Consider the following 21,312-nt stretch of genomic DNA (forward strand, 5'->3'; position numbering starts at 1 on the left):
ATAAACATATACCACTTATTTGAATATATTATTGATGGCTAATAAGGTCACTGAAAAAAAGGTTTAATTAACCAGAATTAAGATTAAACCCTGAAGACCTTTAGAAGTTCTTATTTCTTACGCGATTCACCTTTTGATTTGGGATTTTTTCTTTCTCTTTTTGTTGGTTTCGTCTGCAACAAATCGCTTTGGTCGATTTATCTTTAACCCCCGCTCAAAGCCTTCCCCCTCATCAGAATCGGTGAAGATATAATATTTATCAACAAGTTCGAGCAGCAGAGCTAACTTTTATGTCTCTTTTTAGTCTTTAGCGACAATTGTCTTTGTGGGTTTCTCTCTTTTTCGGCGACCCGTCGCTACAAGCAAAAGTAAAGTTACAATCTTTTTTTCTTTTGGTTTTCTTCTGTTGAACTTGACGAAACTATCTGCTAATTTGAGCATGTATTTTTGGGTTTTTCTCACTATTTTGATGTTTCCAACCTCTGGGTATGCCTAAATTAGCTTATTGGTTTGTGTGAAAGATGTTAGATTTGATCACTGTTTCAATTGCTGCTGCTTCTTAGGTTTCCTGTAGATTTTGGTTGATTCAAGTCATTTCAGTTGGGAAATGATTTATGTGGCACGTACACACGATTTGGGACTCGGTGGTTATGTTTTATCGGCGCTGTAGTATTAAATTATGGGTCTTGATGATTCTCTACTGAGATAACCTTAAAGGAATGACTTGCGTGTTTGGTGGATGTTCAAAACAATTTTAACACATTGAGAATATGCTCTCTGATTTCACCTCAATTTTCTGAGATTTGGTCTGAGATTAGTCTGGATTTAAGTTTTTAGTTTCTTTTGTACCTGATGCGTTTTAATTTGTTTGACGCGTCTCTAGTTTCTGGCATTTCTTGGTAGATGAAGTCTAGTATGCCATTTTTATGTGCTGAGAAACTGAAAAGTGAATGATGGTTTCTTATATGAGAATGGTGTTTATTTATCTGTAATATTTATTTGGTTGTCCTAATTGTGGACCGTTTGTCTCTGTTGTGCACTAGGTTCGGGCGTTTGTTAGGATACAATTGCTGTTAGTCAGCAAAAGAGAAGCTAAGGTGGAGTTTAAACTGTGATGCTGAATGTTTGGGCCAACAGGTGGGTTGGGGATGAATCCCTCAATGGATGATATGAACTTAATCCAGCAGGCACAAAGGCATCAGCTTGTTGTAAGTAATCTTGGGGAAGAGATTGATTTGGAAATTGGACCTGGAGAGGATGACGCTGCTTTTGCTAACAATTCATTGATTGGCGGGACTCCACGGGAGCCCTCTACTGGGGAACATGATGAAACGAAGCATATGGTTTTGGTATCTGACCTGCCCAGTGAGGATCAGGATATGTCAAAGGGTCAACCGGTGAAGAGAAAGAAAAAAGTTGTCAAACGGTGGAGAGAGGAATGGGCTGACACGTACAAGTGGGCTTATGTTGATATGAAGGATGGAACAGCTAGGATATTCTGTTCTATTTGCAGAGAGTATGGTAGAAAACATCGAAGAAATCCGTATGGAAATGAAGGAAGTAGAAACATGCAGATGAGTGCATTAGAAGAACACAACAATAGTTTACTACACAAAGAGGCTCTGCGTCTCCAAATGGCTTCCAAAGATAAGATTGTTGTTGACAAGCCGATTTATGTGAAGAGTAAGTTGTTTACATTATTGGTTCAAGTGATTGATCTCTTTTTCTATGTTGTGAGTTAAGATCATTTGCAACTCATTGTGCTCCATCTAACCAACTTGCACTGAACAACTTTTTAGCTAACAATGTGTTAACATATGCTTTGCATTTATTTGTGATATCTTTGAACATTCTCTTTTCTACTTTTCATAAATGGATATGTAAATCTAGTTTTAGTAAGCAGTACAGCTTTGAGTGATGAAACGAAGCAATTCGTAATTAGATATACTTTACTAACAAATGCTAAGATGCAGTTAGTTTCGTGAAAGAGAGGAAGTTGAAACTTCTAGTTTTTTGTTAAACTTGTGAAGTTGTAAATTCTTGGTATGTTTGCTTTCTTCATAAGGCTGAGTTTGCTATTATTCTGATTAGGAGAGAGATCGTCTTCTTCTTTTTTTTTTTTTTTTTTTTTTTATGAAGAGACTTCCTTGGTTTTTGGTTTTCTGTTTTTGGTCTTGCTCCATTTGATTTTTGTATCTCTGTAAGGTATGGCTAGTAGCTTTCCCTGCTTATTGTTTTGTTAACTGTTTACACTTTTCCCTCTCAATGAAGCTCTTATGTCAAAAACTGCTGGTTCAATTGTTGAGAGTGCTCTGAAACGAGATCCTAATGAGATCGAATTTGTTCAATCTGTACAAGAATCTGTGCATGCTCTAGAGCGGGTAATTGCAAAAAATTCTCAGTAAGTTATGAAATTGCTTCTCATCTTTTGTAACATAGTTTTCAAGAGACCGCATCCAAATCACACTGTTCCATTCTGATTTACTTCAGTTATGTCAATATCATGGAGCGGCTACTAGAACCTGAACGTATGATAGTCTTTCGAGTTCCCTGGATTGATGACCGTGGTGAAACACATGTAAACCGCGGCTTTAGAGTTCAGTTCAATCAAGCACTGGGTCCATGTAGGGGAGGTATCCGCTTTCATCCATCCATGAACTTAAGCATTGCCAAATTTCTTGGCTTTCAGCAGGTGCTGTGAAATCCTTCAATTATAATCTTGCCTCTGATTTCTCTTATTTTCCCCTTATATTATGTTTGCCATTTTCCTTTTTCTTTTCCCAGGTGGCCCACCTTAACTCTTCTTTTACGTGATTCGGAACTGTAATTTGTTTGTAACTCTTTGCAGACGTTGAAAAACGCTCTTTCACCATATAAACTGGGAGGGGCTTCTGGTGGAAGTGACTTTGATCCTAAAGGAAAAAGTGACAATGAGGTGACATCTCATTCCTTGCATATTTCCCTGCAAGTGATCTTTTAAAGGTGTTCTGATATGTTGTTTTGCAACACTGCAGATTATGAGATTTTGCCAAAGTTTCATGAATGAGATGTACAGATATATGGGTCCTGACAAAGTAAGTAGATTGGCTTTTCCCTTTAGCAAGTATATCTTTTCTGCAATGGTTTTTAATCTATTATATACTCTAGGATCTTCCATCAGAGGAGGTCGGTGTCGGTACTCGGGAAATGGGGTATCTATTTGGACAATACAGACGACTTGCTGGTCAGTTTCAGGTACTGAAAGTCAGTGGACGCTGTTTTTTATTGTTGACAAATTGGCAGTAAATTTTTTATTTGGTTCCATTCCTAACAAGTCATTTCTTATCAAGTTGTTTTTTGTTTTTCCGTTTTATCTTTGTAATATTTGTGATTTTGGAGGGAGAATATCCCTACTAAAATCTGTATTCATCCTCTCATTTTCTGGAACATTTCAGTACTAAATTTTCTTTGCTATTCTATTCTTGTACTCATTTATTTGCATTAGTATTTGCTGTTGGGAGAGAATAAAGAGTTTTGGCTGTTATATCTTTGTGTCAATTACTTATGCAGGGAAGTTTTACAGGACCGAGGATATACTGGGCTGCTTCTAGCCTCAGAACTGAAGCTAGTGGCTACGGCGTGGTAAGGATAGTTTATTTTATTTTTAATTATGCAGAATGCTATCAACATGTCATGACTTTATATGGACGAAAACTCATTTGGATTCTTTCAGGTGTACTTTGCACGACTTATGCTTGCAGATATGAATAAGGAAATAAAGGGACTAAGGTTTCTTTCTTGATCATTTTAAATATGTGCTCTTACCAATGTAAAAATTGAATCTCCAAGTTGTCAATTTTTTTTTTTTATCTCTGAGTTTATATAATCAGCAAGGTACCATTTACTTTCTTTTTCCACTTCCGACACTTTTTAAGGCCTTGCTCATTATGCTGTTGGTTTTAAAGGTCGTACAAAACTAGTTGTGTGACTCGTGTATAATTTTATGACTCTTATCTTATGAAATCGTATACTCTTTATTTTAGATGTGTCGTGAGTGGTTGCGGTAAGATTGCGATGCATGTCGTAGAGAAGCTAATTGCTTGTGGAGCCCATCCAGTTACAGTTTCAGGTTATCCACTCATCTTATCATTCTAGATTTGAGCAACTCAAATGTGTAGCTTTTCTGCATATTTGGTGTTTTAACCATCTCTAGGGTGCCTCTTAGTTGAGCTAAGAGTCGATTGCAGCCCTGGTCTGCCAGATAAACAGACAGACGTGGCTTATATGTATTGGTGTCTTCTTCTATGCCACTACTTAGAGTTTCAAATTGAATCTGTAGTTACTGCCAATAGATCTTGATTAGTTAGCTGTCTGTGACATATTGTGCTGCTCAAGAGTTAGCATTCTGTGAAAATGATTTTGCTCTGCAATTGAATTCCATAGACAGCAGCTGATGTAGTTGATTTATGGCACTGATTTTTGCGGATGAAAACTTTTTGCAGATTCAAAAGGATATTTGGTGGATGATGAAGGATTTGATTATATGAAACTTGCATTCTTGAGAGATATAAAATCCCAACAGAGAAGTCTGAGGTATTTATCGCCCTAGACCATGGTATTTTTGTTAAAAAAAAAAGAATAACATGGTATTTTTCACTTGGCTAATGACATAGATCCTAACTGTACATGTGTCTGTTATGCAGAGACTACTCTAAAACGTATGCAAGGGCGAAATACTTTGAAAATGTAAAGCCGTGGAATGAAAGGTGTGATGTGGCATTTCCTTGTGCTTCGCAGAATGAAGTTGATCAAGCAGATGCCGTTAATCTGGTCAATGCAGGCTGCCGCTTGCTGGTAGAAGGTAACGATTTCTTATACCAAGCAAACATTTTAAGGCTTTTCGTTTTGTGTTTATGTTTGTTATTTTGCTGTTCTTTTGTTACCTTATTCTAAGCAGTATGGAAGTGTTATGTGCAGGTTCGAACATGCCATGTACAGCTGAAGCAGTCGATGTTTTCAGAAAGGCGAATGTTCTGATTGCTCCTGCCATTGCTGCTGGAGCTGGAGGAGTGAGTTTCTTCAGTTGACATCGATACTACATTTTAACCTATTCTTTGTTAATCTCTCCCATCATTGAATTACAACACAAAGGCATATAGGAGAGGAATTGCTGCTGTCATAACATACTGTGTAGGAGTGTGGTTTTGCTGAGAGTGCTAGGGCTTTATCAGTTTCTATTCTTTTTATATTCGGAATATGAACCCAAAAGCACAGAAAGAAAAGCTTCTAAGATTTTTATAAAGTTGTAGTAAAATTGTATAATTTTATTGAAGGTTGCTGCTGGTGAGATTGAAGTACTCCGTGAATCTAATTCAATGCAATGGTCAGCGGAAGATTTTGAGTCTAGATTACAGGTAACAACATCTCTCACAGTTCTTTCAAAATTTTGTAGTTTTGGCCTTTGATAACTTCCTATGAAGGTAATTGTGCTCTGATGTTGACAGGAAGCACTAAAGCAGACTTATGAAAAAGCTCTTAAAGCAGCAAATGATTTTGGTTATCAGAAAGAAAGCCCTGAGTAAGTTCTTCTCCTCTTCATAAATCATAAGCCAACAGTCACTGTACTATGTTTGGTCTAAGCTGCTCTTAACAATTGTGAATCCAAACGATTGAAATCCTTATTGGTTTTTCATCTTGCGTTTTTAATGACAGGGCACTTCTACATGGAGCTACAATTGCAGCATTTTTGAACATAGCTCAAGCCATGACGGACCAAGGTTGTGTCTAGCTAAAAAAAAGTCCCTGCATCGGCAGGAGTTCTGTCTTAAAAACCTGATGAAGTAACATTGGACTCTCTGTAACATATTAGATCCAATCTATATCATTATTTAGAAATATATACTCCGATAGGAATATTATTTTCCATTTTATCAGCCATAGTTCGTTCACGTAAGTTATTTGACTTTCAAAGATGGAAGATATTGATAGCTTTAACAACGGTTTCCAACTTTTAACTATTCGTCTTTTGACAGAGATATGCTTTGAGCTGATTCTAAGTAAAACAATAAAAAAAAAAACTACAAAATCAGTGGCATTCTCTCATAAATGTTCTATAAATGAACAGACAGTGATGGCAAATTTTAGATTTAAGACAAATGGTAATTCTCAGAATACTCTTGAGTGGATCAAAACTCGGAAAACTGAGGATATGGAGATTGAATGCTTCTCAGTGTCTTGCATCATGAACTCCATCCAGAAAAGAGCTTCAGTAATCAAGATGTAATGCTCTTTCTTAGCTTCATGTCCTTGATGGGGGAACGGAAGTATCAGATTTCTCTGCCAAGTAGTGCTCAAGCATGTCTTCTTCATCATCTGTATCATAGAAACCAAAGCGGTTCTTGAGAAACATTGCTTGCTTAAGGGGTAATCTTGTGTAAACCAAAAAGAAAGACCATTTCACCTTCAAAGTCTTCGTCTTCGAAGTCGATGTCTTCTTCATCGTCCTCCTCAGACTCTTGATCAGCAGTGACCACCGTTCCTCTCTGAAGAAGACAGAGTTAGTAACAATAGTATTTGTGGAGATATGAAAATCTAACAAGACTCGGATCATAAAACAGGAATAAGAAATACCGCTCTGCCAGTTTCGAACCACTGTCTTCCTGTAAGCTTCTTCTCCTTAGTAACCGTAAGAGCAGAATCCGGCATCAGCCTTGGAAGTTTATTCACGGCCAGTGAGAAAAATTAATAACTCAAGCAGGTAATGAAAAAGCCCGTTTATTGGTACATAAGAGCAAAAGAAAAGACTATCCAGGAAAAGTTTACTCACTTGGCTCGCTCAAGTGCAAGCTCTGCCTCATATCTCTCTCTCCATGCCAAAAATGTCTCAAGAGTAACAGGTTCTCCATGAGGGACAATTACCTTCAAAAAGAAATTTAGACAGGAAGGGAACAAAATAAAAGAAGGTAGACACATTTATCATGGAAGCACAAAGTGGTTATTTTCAGCTGTACATTTGAAATACTGAGCAGACAACAATACCTCATCCTCTTTGGCAGCTTCCTCTTCGGCGAAGTCAGCTGCATCATCTTGCCCATAGTGTTCAGATAACCAGTCCTTTGCTGATGAGACGAGTGTATAAATCATGGCCATACCAAGATTTTCAGATGCCTGTGAAAAATAGCATTGTGTTGAGTCATGCAGTACAGAGTAGAAACAACATCATGATCCATTTAGTTCCACAGAATAACCAGTCAACGATTCAGAAAGTCTGATTTAACTAGAGACCTTCCAGTCTTACACTCTCTGTATAAAATTATAACAAGCCATAAAGTTGTAAGGATATTTTACCTCCTGCTCAAGCTTCTCTTTCAAGATGGTGAGGTCACTAACATGGATTCCTCGAATACTAGAAGAATACTCTACCACATGAGTGTCATCATTGTATATCTGTTTTAGCTTAATAAAAATGGTTGAACAAAGAATTACCTCTTAACATCCAAAAGCGGAGACTCGTCGGGGTAATTTTCCGTGTGCGAGAAAACCAAAGCCAACTGAACTGCAAGACAAATTGGGAGCTATAAGACTGAGAAAGTACAGGAGAGGCATATGATACAACAAGGGAATTTCTTAAAGAGTAGTAACCTGGTGGGATAGCTGACTCCTCCAGATCATCATCCTTTGAAAACCAAAGAAGAAGCAGAGGATCAGGAGATAGCAAATTGCTAAATCAGAAGAAATTTCAGTTGACATTTGCTACACTAATAACACATGAGCTATTCACAAATCACATACAGCTTCTTGGTAAACAGCCAAAAGAGCTAACAGGATCATAGGATCATCTACCCCAAAGAATGAAGTTGCAGAAAACAAACAAGTAATTAAGGAACTGAAGAAGAAAAAAGATGAAAATGGTGTTCTCTACCTGAGGAGTCACTGTAATCTGAAAGCATCGATTTGAAGTATTAAGCCCACTTTCACTAGAATGAATTTCTGTTACAGTACAGTCATTAAGAATTCAATGCTCTCATCACCTCAATGATGAACATACAAGGAAACTAAAAAAACAAATCTCTCACCTTTAAACTCATCCATTAGTATAGCTTCTAGAGCTTCAATCTCCATATCCTGTTCCTGCTTATACTCTACAAGAGACACAACACCCAATAAATCTCAAATCGAACTTATCAGAAATCAAGATCAATCGGAATTCATTTGCTATCCCATGGATTCACGGATACATAGCTCTCCAGTGGTAAGCTTTGATTCGATGGTAAACGAAGAAATTAAGAAACTGTAAGAAGGGAATTGATCGAACTCACCCGTCATGGTGACCAAATTTGACACCTTTGTTGTAAAAGCTTTGAGATTGTCTGAATATCGAACTCCACAGTGAGTCGCCTCGTGACCAAGAGCGACGTTAAGGAGAGATAAACCTAAAGGAGAGAACTTTAAGATCCCGAAACGCTGTCGTTTAACTCTCTATTCTGTTCTGTATCTCTCTTTGTTTTTTTATTGTGAAAGAAAAAAAATAGGAAAGCCTTTTTTCTCTCTCTTCTCCGATCTTCTCTGTGACCCTCGTCTTCTATTTCGTTTGCGTTTCGTCTTCGAATCGCCGGAGAAAAAATCCATCTTTGATTCTAAAGCGACTGTAATTCTAGAGCTATTGACTGATTGATTGATAAGGAGAGAAGCATTGTTCACGATTTGAATTTTGTGTACAAGATGTCGAGATTCAGAGACAGGACAGAGGATTTCAAGGATTCTGTTCGTAAAGCTGCTGTTTCAAATGGTTATAATGAGGTGCGCAAGTCTCTTTTCATCTTAAATCTCGTTAGATTAAAACAATTTGTTAAACAAATAGGATTTTTTAGTTGCATCTCAATTTTGATCATTCTCTAGGGTTTTCAGGGTTTTGAGTTGTTGTTGTCTTCTAGATTGTGTTTGTTGACATTGATCTGATTCGTTTGTCTTTGCCTGGTAGTCTAAGGTGGCGTCAACAATGGCGTCTTTTATCATACATAAGCCAAAGGAGAGATCACCGTTCACAAGAGCTGCTTTCAAAACGGTAACTTTAGTGATTTGCATGTTGCATTATCGAGTGATTTGTTTGTCGTGTTGCTACTAACTTGTTGATGTTGGTTGATTTAGCTGGAAATCATCAAGGAGTTGGATCAGTTTATGTTGAAGCACCGGAAGGATTATGTTGATATGCACCGGACTACAGAACAGGAAAAGGATAGCATTGAACAAGAAGTAAGAAATCTAAGCAAGGCTTTCCCGCATTATATAATCTGATTACATGGAGTTGCTGCTATAAATCTTTGGTTAAGATTTAACAAATGAAACTACTGAAATCGTACTTCATGTAGCATTTCACATTGAGAAAAAACTCAGGAAGATTAATGTTTATTATATACCAATGATTTTACTATAGTCTTACACTGAGGAACTTGGATCTAACATTCTTATATCTCATGTGCTGTTTGATGGAGAACTATGTCTGCTTATGTGTTGTGTAATATCAGCGAACTCTCTCTCTTGCAGTTTACTGCTTTAATTAAAGCTTGCAAAGAGCGGATCGATATTCTCAAAAACAGTATTAGAAATGAAGAAGCAAACTCCAAAGGATGGCTTGGCCTCCCCGCAGATAACTTAAATGCTGATACTATAGCACACAAACATGGAGTGGTATGATTTGCTCCAATGTAGTAAGCTAACTTTGTTATTTTATTCTTTTCATCCAAAGTATCTAGATGTGTAGAAGTAATGGTTATTTTTTTGTTTGCAGGTTTTGATTTTGAGTGAGAAACTTCATTCAGTCACGGCCCAGTTTGATCAGCTTAGAGCTACTCGCTTCCAAGATATCATTAACAGAGCTATGCCAAGAAGAAGACCTAAGAGGATTGTAAAGGAAGCTAATCCAATTAACACAACTTTGGCAAATTCGGAGTCCATAGAACCGGAAGAAGTTCAGGCCCAACCTCGTAGAGTACAACAACAACAACTCCTAGACGATGAAACACAAGCCCTTCAGGTAATAAGGCAATACTACATGGTTTTTGAAAACGTGCATGAGTTTTGTAGATATGCTAAATTTTGAAATTTGAAACTTTTGCAGGTAGAGCTAAGTAATCTTTTAGATGGTGCTAGGCAGACAGAGACTAAGATGGTGGAGATGTCTGCGTTAAACCACTTGATGGCAACTCATGTTCTGCAACAAGCCCAACAGATAGAGGTTCTTTATGATCAGGTTAGGACTAATTAACTTCTCTCAAGCTCTCATGTCGACGCATTGTTTTGTTAGGCTTCCCCTGTTCTTTACACATAATGCCTCTCTTTGGTAGCTTAAATTTGAATTCGGATGCTATCAAATTCACCTAGAGTAGTAGGTATAGAGACAGGAAATAAACTTTGTATTAGTCCAATTTGAATTGCTCTTCAATTTAATGGTAGGAAATGGAGATAATATTGTTCCAGCTATGTAAAGTTTCTAAAACCCCATTTGAATGTTTAAATGACTCAATACCATTCCCAGTACTTTAGTATCTGTTTGTGTGGTTTTTCTTACTTTGTACAAGTACAGCCTATAACTGACTTCAGAGTTATTAAATCAATTCCACGATTTGGTGTTTCTCTCTGTGTGTTTTGTATATGTGTGTGCCTTGCAGTCCGTTTTCTCACTCAGCTTGATACTGAAATGCAGGCGGTTGAGGCAACAAAGAACGTGGAGCTTGGAAACAAAGAGCTTTCTCAAGCAATCCAACGTAACAGCAGCAGCAGAACTTTTCTGTTGCTGTTTTTCTTCGTCCTTACTTTCTCCGTCTTGTTCTTGGATTGGTACAGTTAAGAGACCATGTTCCAACAAACAACCTCACACAGTTTGTGTAGATTTTGATTATTAAATAAATGATGAAAATTTGGAAAGGGGCTTTAATGTTAAAACAAAATTTATGAGACTTTGGAAGGGACTTCGATCGAACTCACTCATTTATTACCAAGTTTGACACCTTTGAGATCAGATGTCTGAATATAGAACTCACAGTTGCCTCGTGGCCAAAGGAGCGACCTAACGAGAGATAACCTAAAGGAGTGGACAAAAGTCCCCAAAACGATGTCGTGTGTCACTGTACTTTAGAGTCTCTCGCCTTGGATGTGCTTTTTGACCTCTTCTTCTCTCTCAGTCTCTCTCTCTCTCCCTCCATCCAAAACAAAACAAGCCCTTTCTCTCTCCTCTCCTTTCTTCTCTTCTCCCTGTCCTCCCATTCATTAAACCGCCGGAGCAGAAACCCTTTTCTCCCAGCCCAAAGAGAAAATGCGGTCCTAATGCTATATTGATTCATAGACAGAGAGAAACATTCTAACGCCGCGGAGAAACATAAAGAGGTATCTGGATCTCTGCTTCTTCTCAGATCTCTCTTTCTCTTTCCGAAGACTCTTTTCAACCAGCTTAGCTAATTCTTTTCAACTTGCGAGTTCTTGGTTGCATGTTGTGTCTTTAAGTTTTTCTGCCACTAATTTTTCTTGGTTGCAGCCTTGCAGGATTCAAGAAGGGGCATACTTATGTCTAGTGAAAGAGAGTCACTTGACTCACTTCATTGAGATTTTCAAAAATTTAAAGTTTTGATTTTTAGGTCAGTTCGAAATATATTTTTTCTGGTGCTTGGTGACTTCGTGTGTGTGTGTGTCTCTCCCTCTTTTTTCCTGGTAGTGTTCTGTGTTGTCCTTCAGAGGGGTTGAGAGTTTTGGGTGTTAGTGTGTAATGGAGAGTAATGATGACCAGAACTTGGAGGCGATTAATGCGTCGGTTGGAAGATTGGTATGGGTTCGCCGCCGTAATGGTTCTTGGTGGCCCGGACAGACCTTGGTTCTTGACGAAATTCCTGATAACTCTTTGGTTTCTCCAAAAGTCGGCACTCCAATAAAGCTTCTAGGTCGTGACGATGTTAGCGTGTAAGTGTACTCTTCTCTTTTCAACTATCTCATTCTTTTTACCCTTAGCCTTGCCTTTATGCCTTTTCAGTATGTAAACTCAGTGGGAATTCTGGTTAAAAGTGTTTTTCTTTATGACTTCAGGGATTGGTATATTCTTGAAAATTCCAAGACTGTGAAGGCGTTTCGTTGTGGAGAGTATGATTCTTGCATTGAGAAGGCAAAGGCTGCTGCAGCAGCAGCAAGCTCTAGTAATAAAAAGGCTGCCAAGTGTACTCGCCGAGAAGACGCCATTAAGAATGCTCTCGAGATTGAGAACGAACATCTTGCAAAAGAAGATCATCCAGACGATAATTTGTGTACTTCCTCTGGTGAGGAAGACTCTAAAAGGTGTCTTTCTGGCAAAGGGGATGAGGATTCAGGCACCTCTGATGCAGGAGAGGCTGAAGATGAATTGGATTCAGCGCCAAAACAGTTGCAATCCAGTATGTCTTCCCAAGAAATGAATGATGTTGGAGTTTCAAAGGTGCAGCCGAGGAGAAGAAGAACACCAAATGACTCGGAAGATGATGGGACTGAAGGTGTCAAGCGAATGAGAGGGCTTGAGGATATTGGGAAAGAACAGACTGGTGCTATAATCGAGCATAGGCAAGAAATGGGTTTGACCAGCGCTGTATGCCTCAGTGATTCAGTATCGAATGGGAATATCATAGCTAATGGGAACAAGGTATGCTCCCCGTCATCACTAAAAAGAAAAAGGGCACAAGTCCTAAATGCTCATGAGTGCTCTAAAAGGAAAAATCGGCGCCGGCAATTGACAAAGGTGTTAGAGAGTACAGCTATGGTCTCTGTCCCTGTTACCTGTGACCAGCTTGTCATTTATGATACCAAAGTATCAGGAATGGAGTCTGTTGAATCAATGAAAAGTGTATCTGTTGTAATCAACAATAACTCAGATAGCACAGGAATATCATGCGAGGATGCTTATGAGAATGTTGTTGGAGCCTCTCATAACTACAAGGCAAAAGACAGTGAGATTTCTAGCATTTCAGTTTCGGCTGAGGATGATTCTTCTGACAGATTATTTGATGTTCCATTGATTGGGGATGAAAAACACTCTGAAGGTATAACTGGCTAAACCTCACTTAAGTGTTTTTTATGTTTGTACATGTTTTGGTTCCTCTAACTGCAAAGCATCTGCATATCTCCTCCTCTGTAATACATAAAGAAAAGCTTGCTTTTGTCATCAAGTTAATTTTGTTACATGATAGAGTAAAGAGTTATATGACCATTTTCTGGAGATATAGTCTGGTGAAAACTAAGCATCTTTGGTGTTTCGTAATGTTTGTCTCGTTTTATAGTTGATACGATTTCTCTATATTTTTGGCCGTGACTTGTTTTATGACTCAATTGCTTCTGCGTTCATTATCTGCTATTATTGTGTGTTTCTCCACCTTCTTAGGATTTAAAGGTTTTCTCTCTTAGATCTAATTAGTGTTTGCATTTTTCATTTGCCTCTCTTTTTGTTTGTGAACAGTGTCGTTTATTCTGACATGAAATCCATTGTTATTTAGGTTTTCCAGCAGCTTGTAGAATCTCCTCACCAAGGAGAGCTCTTGTTACTGATTTAGCAAAGAGGCGTGGTCGGACTAGTCAGGATGTTTTTGTTAAGAATGAGGGAAGTAATGGATATGCTTCTACAAGTCCACCAGTTTCAGAACCTGTCAACTCTAATTTGAACGGGGTTGAGAAGAGTACTTCTAAGTGGCAGCTAAAAGGAAAGAGGAACTCGAGGCAGATGAGTAAGAAACAAGAATTGAGAAGAACTGTGTACGGAGAAGAAGCTAATAACAACAGTTCTATGCCTCATTCTGGGCTGTACGAGGTGAAGATTGAGGTAAAATCAAACTACAGCAAACCCCGTAATGTTCCCCTGGTATCTCGTATGAGTGAATTGAATGGTAAAGCTATTGTTGGGCATCCTTTAACTGTTGAAATCTTGGAAGAAGACTACTGCAACGGTGTGGTCATGTCTCAAGTCGTTGTGAAGACAAAGTCGTTGCCCAAAAAGAATGGCAAGAAGAGGAAGTCACGTGGTGCTTGTTGGAAGCCAAAGAAGAAATCGTCTTCCTTATCGATAAAGACAAGGCGGCTCTCTTCTCTAACGAGCCAGAGGTTGACGGAAAGAAGCAAGAAGCACACAACTGGAAAAGCAAAGCAAACGGTTGTAGCTTGTATACCGTTGAAAGTAGTTTTCAGTAGGATAAACGAAGTGCTGAAAGGCTCAGCAAGACAAACGCAACACCGAGCATTGCCATCTGCTGCCAAAACGTGAAAGAGAGAAGAGAGTCTTTCGGCTGGCTTCTTTTGCCTTCCCATCATTGAATCTGCCTGGGTTTTGATGCATAAACTTGCTTTAGGAGTAGCTTGATGAGTTTTGCCGTTTTGGGGTTTAAAGAGGAGACTTTTTTTAGCCGTGGAGAGACAGAGAAGCTGCAAGTGAGCAAATGTAAATACATCAGTAGTTAGAGTTAGTGGTTAAGTTTGTAAAACGGGATTTCAGATTAGGTGGAAGGGATGAGATTGCTGCTTAGAAAGAATTGCTTGTTTCATTGAGATGACTCGAATTGTTTGGTTTTTGTTTTGTTTTGTACTCTTTAGATTCTCTCTTGTCAAGAAAGAAGATAGTCTTTTCTTTTCTTGCTCTGTATTTGTAATTCTGTTTCAGAAAGGTCACCAAATCTTTGAACCACCTCACAATTGGCAAACTCTTTTAATAAAAGTGTCTAGTGACGGCGTTCAGACTTTTCGGTTTAGTATTACATAAATTTATAGAGTTAGCAAATATCTGACCTGATAAATTTGCAACAAAATGTGCAAGCATGAGGTTTATGTTTTTCCAATACAAATTTGTTGGTATCTGTATGGTTCTTTTACGTTGAGAATCATTTAGGATAGATTAGTGTATGGGGTTTGTAGCGACGTAGCGTGCTGCTCTCGAGATAGTCCATTAATTGTGTCTTTCAACGAATCTTTGGTGCGCAGAGATTTTGTTTAAGAGACGCTCTTCGGGAATGCTTTGGGGATTTGTGGAAAGGTCTAAGATTGTGATTACCTTGGACGCTAAAGATCGCTTTAGTCATTTGCATTCCGCCGTTGTCACTTAGTGATTGATCCATGCGACTCTTTATTCTAGAGGGTTTTAGAATTTGTGAGGATGCATGGTTACTTTACAACATTTTGAGTATGATTCTGAGACATTATAAACGAAATTATATTAGTGATTTTCTGTGGGGTTTTTTTTGTTATAGAATCTCTAGTGTGTTGTTTCTAGAATGTTTTACTTCATCAAAGTCAAGGATCAAGCTCTATGTTCTCTTGAGGAGGGATTTGAACAATTTCAGAAGTATGAACAAAACATTTGGATTTTTGTTTTATTTGAAGAAACTGCAAACGACAAGTGACCATGATAGCTTGATGACATATTGTACCAATCTTGAAGCTTCTCTAAAGCATATATGGCAATCATTCAGATGTTGATGGGAGTGATCAATTTTATGAAGTGAAAGTTCTAAAAGAGGTTTTACCAAAAGACTACAAGAGACCTAATAGAAGGTTTACGTTTAATTATACAACCCTATCTTAAAAAAATTATGTGGCTACAGTTAACCGCGCTATAGCGCGGGATAATTTCCTATTAATCATATACAACCCTATCTCAAAAAATTTATGTGGTTACAGTTGATCGCGCTATACCGCGGGATATTTTCCTAGTAATCATATACAACCCTATCTCAAAAAATTTATGTGGTTACAGTTGATCGCGCTATACCGCGAGATATTTTCCTAATAATCATATACAACTCTATCTCAAAAAATTTATGTGGCTAATCGCGCTATAGCGCGGGATATTTTCCTAGTAATCATATACAACTCTATCTCAAAAAATTTATGTGGCTACAGTTGATCGCGCTATAGCGCGGGATATTTTCCTAGTAATCATATACAACCCTATCTCAAAAAATCTAGAATCAGAAGAGAAAATGAGGAAAAGAAAAAACCGTAAATCAGAAATGTCCCAGAAGAAGAAAACGAGGACGGAACAATTGTCGAAACCTCCTCCGCCACCTCCGACGACGTTCTCTTCGTTACCAAACGACATCCTTCTCAATTGTTTGGCTCGTGTCTCGAAACTCTATCGTCCAACTGTATCTGTGGTCTCCAAGGATCTCCGATCTCTCATGGTTTCCCCTGAGCTCAAGGCCACGCGAACCTGCATGGGAACAACAGAGAACAACCTCTGTGTCTGCTTAGACCTGGGCTATAACAAAGGCACTTGTAGCTGGTTCAAACTTGCACCAAGTCCCAAACAAGAGGTATTGAAACCCATCACTTGGTGTCATTTTCTGTATCCCATATCATGTTCTGTTCTCTCAGTTGGTTCAGAGCTTTACTTAATCGGAGGCTACGTTGTTGATGGGAAGACACGAAAGTATCAAAAAGCCCCGTTGGTTTTGGATTGTCGATATCCTAATCAACTTCGTAGACTCCCAACTATGCGTGTTCGTCGGGTAACTCCAGCCGTTGATGTAATTAACGGTAAGATCTATGTGGTTGGAGGCTCTGTGTCCAAGAGAACCGCGGATTGGGGAGAGGTTTATGACCCAATGACACAAACTTGGGAGGCAGTATCCCCTTTCGCTCAAGAACTCTCTATTCCAATGCGCATGGTTCATGGTAGAATGGTAATGGGTGGTAAAGTTTATTGTATGGAAGATGTCTACAAGCTTAGCTTGGTTACGGATGTGTGCTTGGTAGAGATAGACAACATGTTGTACCAAGCACAGATTTGCAAAGGGAAGTTAGTTTTGCGGTGGAGTAGGGTTAAGGGACTTGAAGCACTGCCGGAACTTACTCACCTTACTTCGCTGGCGAATTCCGAAGGAGAAAGAAGAAGAACAAGAGTGGCAGTTTGGTGGAAGAAGGAGGTGGTGGCTTGTGTTCGAAGTCGTTCTTGTAGTAAGGAATGTAATACGGAGATTTGGTGTGCAGAGATTTCGTTTGAGAGACGAGGAGCTGATCCAGGAGAGCTTTGGGGGTTTGTTGGATGGTCTAAGATTGTGTTAACCTTGGACAGATGTGGCACTCCTTCAAGTTTCCTTTTGGATTCTGCTATTGTGACCTATTGATCCAATGGGATCCTGATTGTTTATTTTTGAGAGGATTTTCTTTTAGAATTTTTTGGGTTATTTTGTAACATTTTGAGCATTAATTATGTTAAGAGATATTAAACGATCGAAAGCTATGTTTATGATTTACTGTGTGATTGAAATGCCGTTTACCCTCCATGCCAGTCCTATAGTATAATTTTGATGGTATTTTTCAAATAATAATTAACCTCGTATACTAGTTAATTAGTTAATTGTTAAGACAATCAAATCTACCTTGCTGTTTGAATCTCATCTTTGATCAATCATGCACAAGAGAATCAAGTATGAGAAATAAGAGTTAGTAGAAGAAGTTGCAGAAGGAAGTAAACGAAGAAGAAGAAGTAACAAAGAGGAAGAAGACAAAGAGCAAGGAGGAAGAAAAGGGCCAATGGGCCTGAAGTTAATTAAAGCCCAATTGTGTTGGGTTTAGTTTAAGAAAAGGGCTAATGGGCCTGAAGAACCCCAGCCGTTGATATGATTGACGGTAAGATCTATGTGATTGGAGGCTCCATTTTCAATAGTATTGAAGATTGTGGAGAGGTCTATGACCCAAAGACACAAACTTGGGAGGCAGTACTACCGACAACACCTTATCTCGCTGGCAAGTTCGGTGGGAGAAAGAAGAGTGACAGTTTGGTGGGAGACGAGGATTGCTTGCGGTGAACGTCTCCTTTGTAATCCTGGCTGGAGCTGTCCGAAATGTAAAACTGAAATTTGGTGCGCAGAGATTACATTTGAGAGGCGAGACGGTTTAAGAGACCTCTGGGGATATGTTCAATGGTCTAAGATTATGTTAACCTTAGACAGATGGGACTGTGATAATAATAAGGATTCTCTTTTGAATTCTGTTATTGTGACTTGTTGATCAATGGGTGTTTTATCTTAGCTTTTGAGGGGGAATTTCGAATTTTGTGGGACTAATTATTTTGTAACATTTTGATTATGATTTTAATTTTTAAGAGATAAAAACGAAATCATTTTGGTCACTTGTTTTTGAATTTTGGTGATTATATACAACACAATCTCATAAGTCCACCAAGTCCATGCATGACCTAATGAACCGTTCGGTTAGTTATGATCTAAAAGAAAAGATTTATGTAAAATGGTCAATAGACTCAATACTTAAAACTTTCGTTAATTAATTAAAATTAAACAACAAAGGTGAAAGCACGTACCATTTAGTAAATAAAAAGATTACAAAAACATAAAAACCCTAAAATCTGAAAAGCTAGCTCCGTAGCTAGAGTCAAAGGACAATGAGGAAAAAACAGAACCCCAAATGGAAAAGCTCCCAGAAGAAGAAGAAGAAGAAAATGAGGAAGAAAAGGATGACCAAGAAGAAACCACCACCAGAGTTATTATCACCACCTCCGTCGTTCTGTTCGTTGCCTTACGACCTCGCTCTCAGCTGTTTGGCTCGTGTGTCGAGATACCATCATCCATATCTATCCATGGTCTCCAAGTATTTCCGATCTCTCATAGCTTCCCCTGAACTCCAGGCAACACGATCCCGCATGGGAATAACTGAGACTTACCTATGTGTCTGTTTACGCCTGTATAGGTACAACAAATATAGTTATAGATGGTTCACACTTGCACCAGTTCCCAAACCAAAGAAATTGGAACCCATCACTTCGTTTCCGTATCTTTATCCCAAATACTCAACCCTTCTCGGGACTGGTTCTGATATTTACAAGATCGGTAGCTTCGTGAATGGAAAGGAAATTAGATACCTATACGAACTGCTGACTTTCGATTGTCTAACACATAAAGGGTCTAGACTCCCCAAGATGCGTGTAGCTAGAGAAGATCCAGCCGTTGATGTAATTAACGGTAAGGTATATGTGATTGGAGGCAACGAGTCTAGTAATATCGAAGACTGGGGAGAGGTTTATGACCCAAAGACTCATACTTGGGAGCCGGTATTTCCCACTACACAAGATCTCACCAGTCAAATGAGTGTGGTTCCTGGTAAGTTAGTAATGGATGGCAATGTTTATACCATTAATAATGGCTACAAGGTTAGCTTCAGGACGGGTCGTCTCTTGGTAAAGATTGATGACAACATATTGTACCAGACGAGGGTCTCGATAGGGAAGTTACTTTGGTATGATCCAGAGAAAAATTTGGGGTGGACTAATGTTAAGGGACTTGACGAACTGCCTGAAATTATATATCTTACATATTCGTCCGAAAATTCCCAAGGAGAAAGAAGAAGGGTGACAGTTTGGTGGAAGACGGTGATGGTGTCTTGCGGTCAAAGACGCCTTTGTAGTAAGTTTAAGGAATGTAAGACTGATATTTGGTGTGCTGAGATTTCGTTTGAGAGACGAGAAGGAGAGCTTTGGGGCTTTGTTGAATGGTCTGAGATTGTGTTAACTTCGGGCAGATGTGACACTCCTTCCTCTTTCCTTTTGGATTCTGTTATTGTGACTTATTGATCTTACAACATTTTGAGCATTATTTTAAGAGATATTAAAACGAAAGCTATATTGATGATTTAGCGTGTGATTGCTTAATTTAGAACCTTTTATATGTTGTTTTTGAGTAGCTAGTTGCATTGTTATCATAATATCATCTCCTTAATTCTTGCTGTTACTCAGCCCAAGTTTGGACGTGTTTCACAATTTCAACTCCTCTCAAATGGCTTCTAGAAAATACAAACACCAAAGAATAAAGAATGGAACTATAGCTTAACCCAACGAGAGTCGTTGTTTAGAAAAGTGTAAACTTGTTTAGCTCTTAGTAATCGATTGCTGGTGGAAGCAAAGACACATATGTTAGAGTATATTTTGGCCTATATTTTTAATTTGTACCCAACAAACATGCATATTCGTTATAACAAATACTCATTTATATTTGTCTCCTTTAAAACTTTGAACGGTACGGGAACGGTGCTGGGCGTGCATGACAAATATTTTATGATCGGAACTTCCCAAAAACTATGTCTTAATTTTAAAGTTGAAATACAAAAATAAAAACCCAATTTTTTATATTAAAGTATTAAATATACTAAATTAAATTGATTCAATTACGTAAAAAAAAATTATTATGTGGTACACTGTGGATTTTATCTTATTTTTACAACGGTTTTGAGTACGATTTGAAGCAATACTAAATCAAGTTTTTAAGAGAAAAAGACATATTCTAAGAGATACTAAACAACACATTATCGTACTTTTTTGTGTGTGTATTATACATTGGTTTATTTGTTTATGTAACTTTAATATATTGGATACATCTTCTTATTGAAGATACTCTCTAGTGTAAATTTTGCTTCTAAGATACCATTATTAATGATTGTCTTATAGTAAAGTCTTTCCACAGCTTCATGCTTTGATTGGTTGCTGGTTTAAAATCTTTCACGATCATATTTTGGTCCACACCTACAAATCCAAAGCGATCAAACTTTACAAATTATGTAGTTATTTTTTAATCACTGCTAAAATATTTTCTTAATTATTTTTTTTAGTTATACATAACCATTTTTTTCAAAAATACATATTTTTAAGCTTTCCAACTTTTTTTTTTCAAAAATACATAACCACTATACAACAACAAAATCTAAAACCATAGAAAAAAATCAATAGCTTTAAATTTATAGACAAAAATCTAAACTTACGGCTATAACCAATAGAACCTCATGTCATCAGATACCATCACACTGATATCGTTACATATCATGTCAATGTCATCATACTGAATAGTGAATAATAATATCATGTAATATCCTAAAAAAAAGAAAAAGAAAAATGTAAAATAAAATTCATTAAACACGTTCTCCATGTGTTTCATTAGCTGTTCATAACAACAGCGAAATGGACCGTCCAACAATTCAATTAGAACCATTCAATTTTATCTATTTTTTTCCTTTTCACGTGTCACAAAAAAAGAACCTAAAATAAAAACGAAATCATCCTCTCAGTACATGATAGTGAAATGCACTTTATCAAAGACTCAAACTTTTTTTAAAATTTATTTTTTGTTCTATGTTATAAAAATTGGGGTTATACAAAATAACTCTCTAAACTGTTGTCTAAAATTTTATCTTACATCTTTTACAAAAATTCAACGTGAAATAAAAAATAATATGTAATATAACATTCTAGTATTATCACCATATTTATAAAAAAAAATTATAAACAGTATATCAAATAAAAGTCTCTATAAAAAGGAAGGAAGTTTAAATTTATTT

At 37.7% G+C, this 21,312-nt stretch overlaps 6 protein-coding genes across 8 annotated transcripts; 5 read left to right on the forward strand and 1 right to left on the reverse strand.

Annotated features, from left to right (window-relative positions):
• Positions 1-116: 116 nt before the first annotated feature.
• Positions 117-5,914, forward strand: LOC17900470 (NADP-specific glutamate dehydrogenase). Of its 2 annotated transcripts, none has more exons than XM_006304314.2 (16): positions 117-368; positions 1,044-1,683; positions 2,272-2,401; positions 2,491-2,692; positions 2,849-2,935; positions 3,015-3,074; positions 3,148-3,234; positions 3,550-3,621; positions 3,713-3,768; positions 4,023-4,108; positions 4,482-4,572; positions 4,683-4,840; positions 4,957-5,048; positions 5,313-5,393; positions 5,484-5,557; positions 5,692-5,914. In XM_006304314.2, exons 2-16 carry the CDS (start codon positions 1,122-1,124, stop codon positions 5,765-5,767), a joined length of 1,914 nt encoding a protein of 637 aa, XP_006304376.1. In that variant the 5' UTR covers positions 117-368; positions 1,044-1,121; the 3' UTR covers positions 5,768-5,914. The 2 variants fall into 2 exon arrangements, with proteins under 2 accessions (XP_006304376.1, XP_023645418.1); XM_023789650.1 differs by lacking the exon at positions 117-368 and adding an exon at positions 405-486.
• Positions 5,915-6,052: 138 nt separating this feature from the next.
• Positions 6,053-8,453, reverse strand: LOC17899852 (RWD domain-containing protein 1). The gene is made up of 11 exons (XM_006303582.2): positions 8,298-8,453; positions 8,055-8,120; positions 7,901-7,968; positions 7,621-7,654; positions 7,465-7,534; positions 7,327-7,384; positions 7,018-7,146; positions 6,806-6,897; positions 6,610-6,688; positions 6,440-6,521; positions 6,053-6,351 (listed from the first exon to the last, which is right to left on the reverse strand). The coding sequence occupies exons 1-11, from the start codon at positions 8,302-8,304 to the stop codon at positions 6,278-6,280; spliced, it is 759 nt and encodes a 252-aa protein (XP_006303644.1). The 5' UTR covers positions 8,305-8,453; the 3' UTR covers positions 6,053-6,277.
• Positions 8,454-8,529: 76 nt separating this feature from the next.
• On the forward strand, positions 8,530-10,902 carry LOC111832559 (syntaxin-81). The gene is made up of 7 exons (XM_023789651.1): positions 8,530-8,778; positions 8,960-9,043; positions 9,127-9,231; positions 9,523-9,666; positions 9,767-10,012; positions 10,097-10,228; positions 10,682-10,902. The coding sequence occupies exons 1-7, from the start codon at positions 8,701-8,703 to the stop codon at positions 10,823-10,825; spliced, it is 933 nt and encodes a 310-aa protein (XP_023645419.1). The 5' UTR covers positions 8,530-8,700; the 3' UTR covers positions 10,826-10,902.
• A 161-nt stretch (positions 10,903-11,063) lies between these two features.
• Positions 11,064-14,659, forward strand: LOC17899156 (uncharacterized protein At1g51745). Of its 2 annotated transcripts, none has more exons than XM_023789649.1 (4): positions 11,064-11,361; positions 11,510-11,928; positions 12,052-13,031; positions 13,482-14,659. In XM_023789649.1, the coding sequence occupies exons 2-4, from the start codon at positions 11,738-11,740 to the stop codon at positions 14,240-14,242; spliced, it is 1,932 nt and encodes a 643-aa protein (XP_023645417.1). In that variant the 5' UTR covers positions 11,064-11,361; positions 11,510-11,737; the 3' UTR covers positions 14,243-14,659. The 2 variants fall into 2 exon arrangements, with proteins under 2 accessions (XP_023645417.1, XP_006304889.1); XM_006304827.2 differs by having other exon boundaries at positions 11,518-11,928.
• A 1,321-nt stretch (positions 14,660-15,980) lies between these two features.
• On the forward strand, positions 15,981-17,096 carry LOC17896786 (putative F-box/kelch-repeat protein At5g03000). Its single transcript, XM_006305013.2, has one exon. It carries the CDS (start codon positions 15,981-15,983, stop codon positions 17,094-17,096), a length of 1,116 nt encoding a protein of 371 aa, XP_006305075.2.
• A 1,349-nt stretch (positions 17,097-18,445) lies between these two features.
• On the forward strand, positions 18,446-19,558 carry LOC17900543 (putative F-box/kelch-repeat protein At5g03000). The gene is made up of 2 exons (XM_023788775.1): positions 18,446-19,357; positions 19,397-19,558. The coding sequence occupies exons 1-2, from the start codon at positions 18,446-18,448 to the stop codon at positions 19,556-19,558; spliced, it is 1,074 nt and encodes a 357-aa protein (XP_023644543.1).
• Positions 19,559-21,312: the final 1,754 nt, after the last annotated feature.

The sequence above is a fragment of the Capsella rubella genome, unplaced genomic scaffold (genome assembly GCF_000375325.1).
Source record: "Capsella rubella cultivar Monte Gargano unplaced genomic scaffold, Caprub1_0 scaffold_1, whole genome shotgun sequence".
NCBI classification, from domain to species: domain Eukaryota; kingdom Viridiplantae; phylum Streptophyta; class Magnoliopsida; order Brassicales; family Brassicaceae; genus Capsella; species Capsella rubella.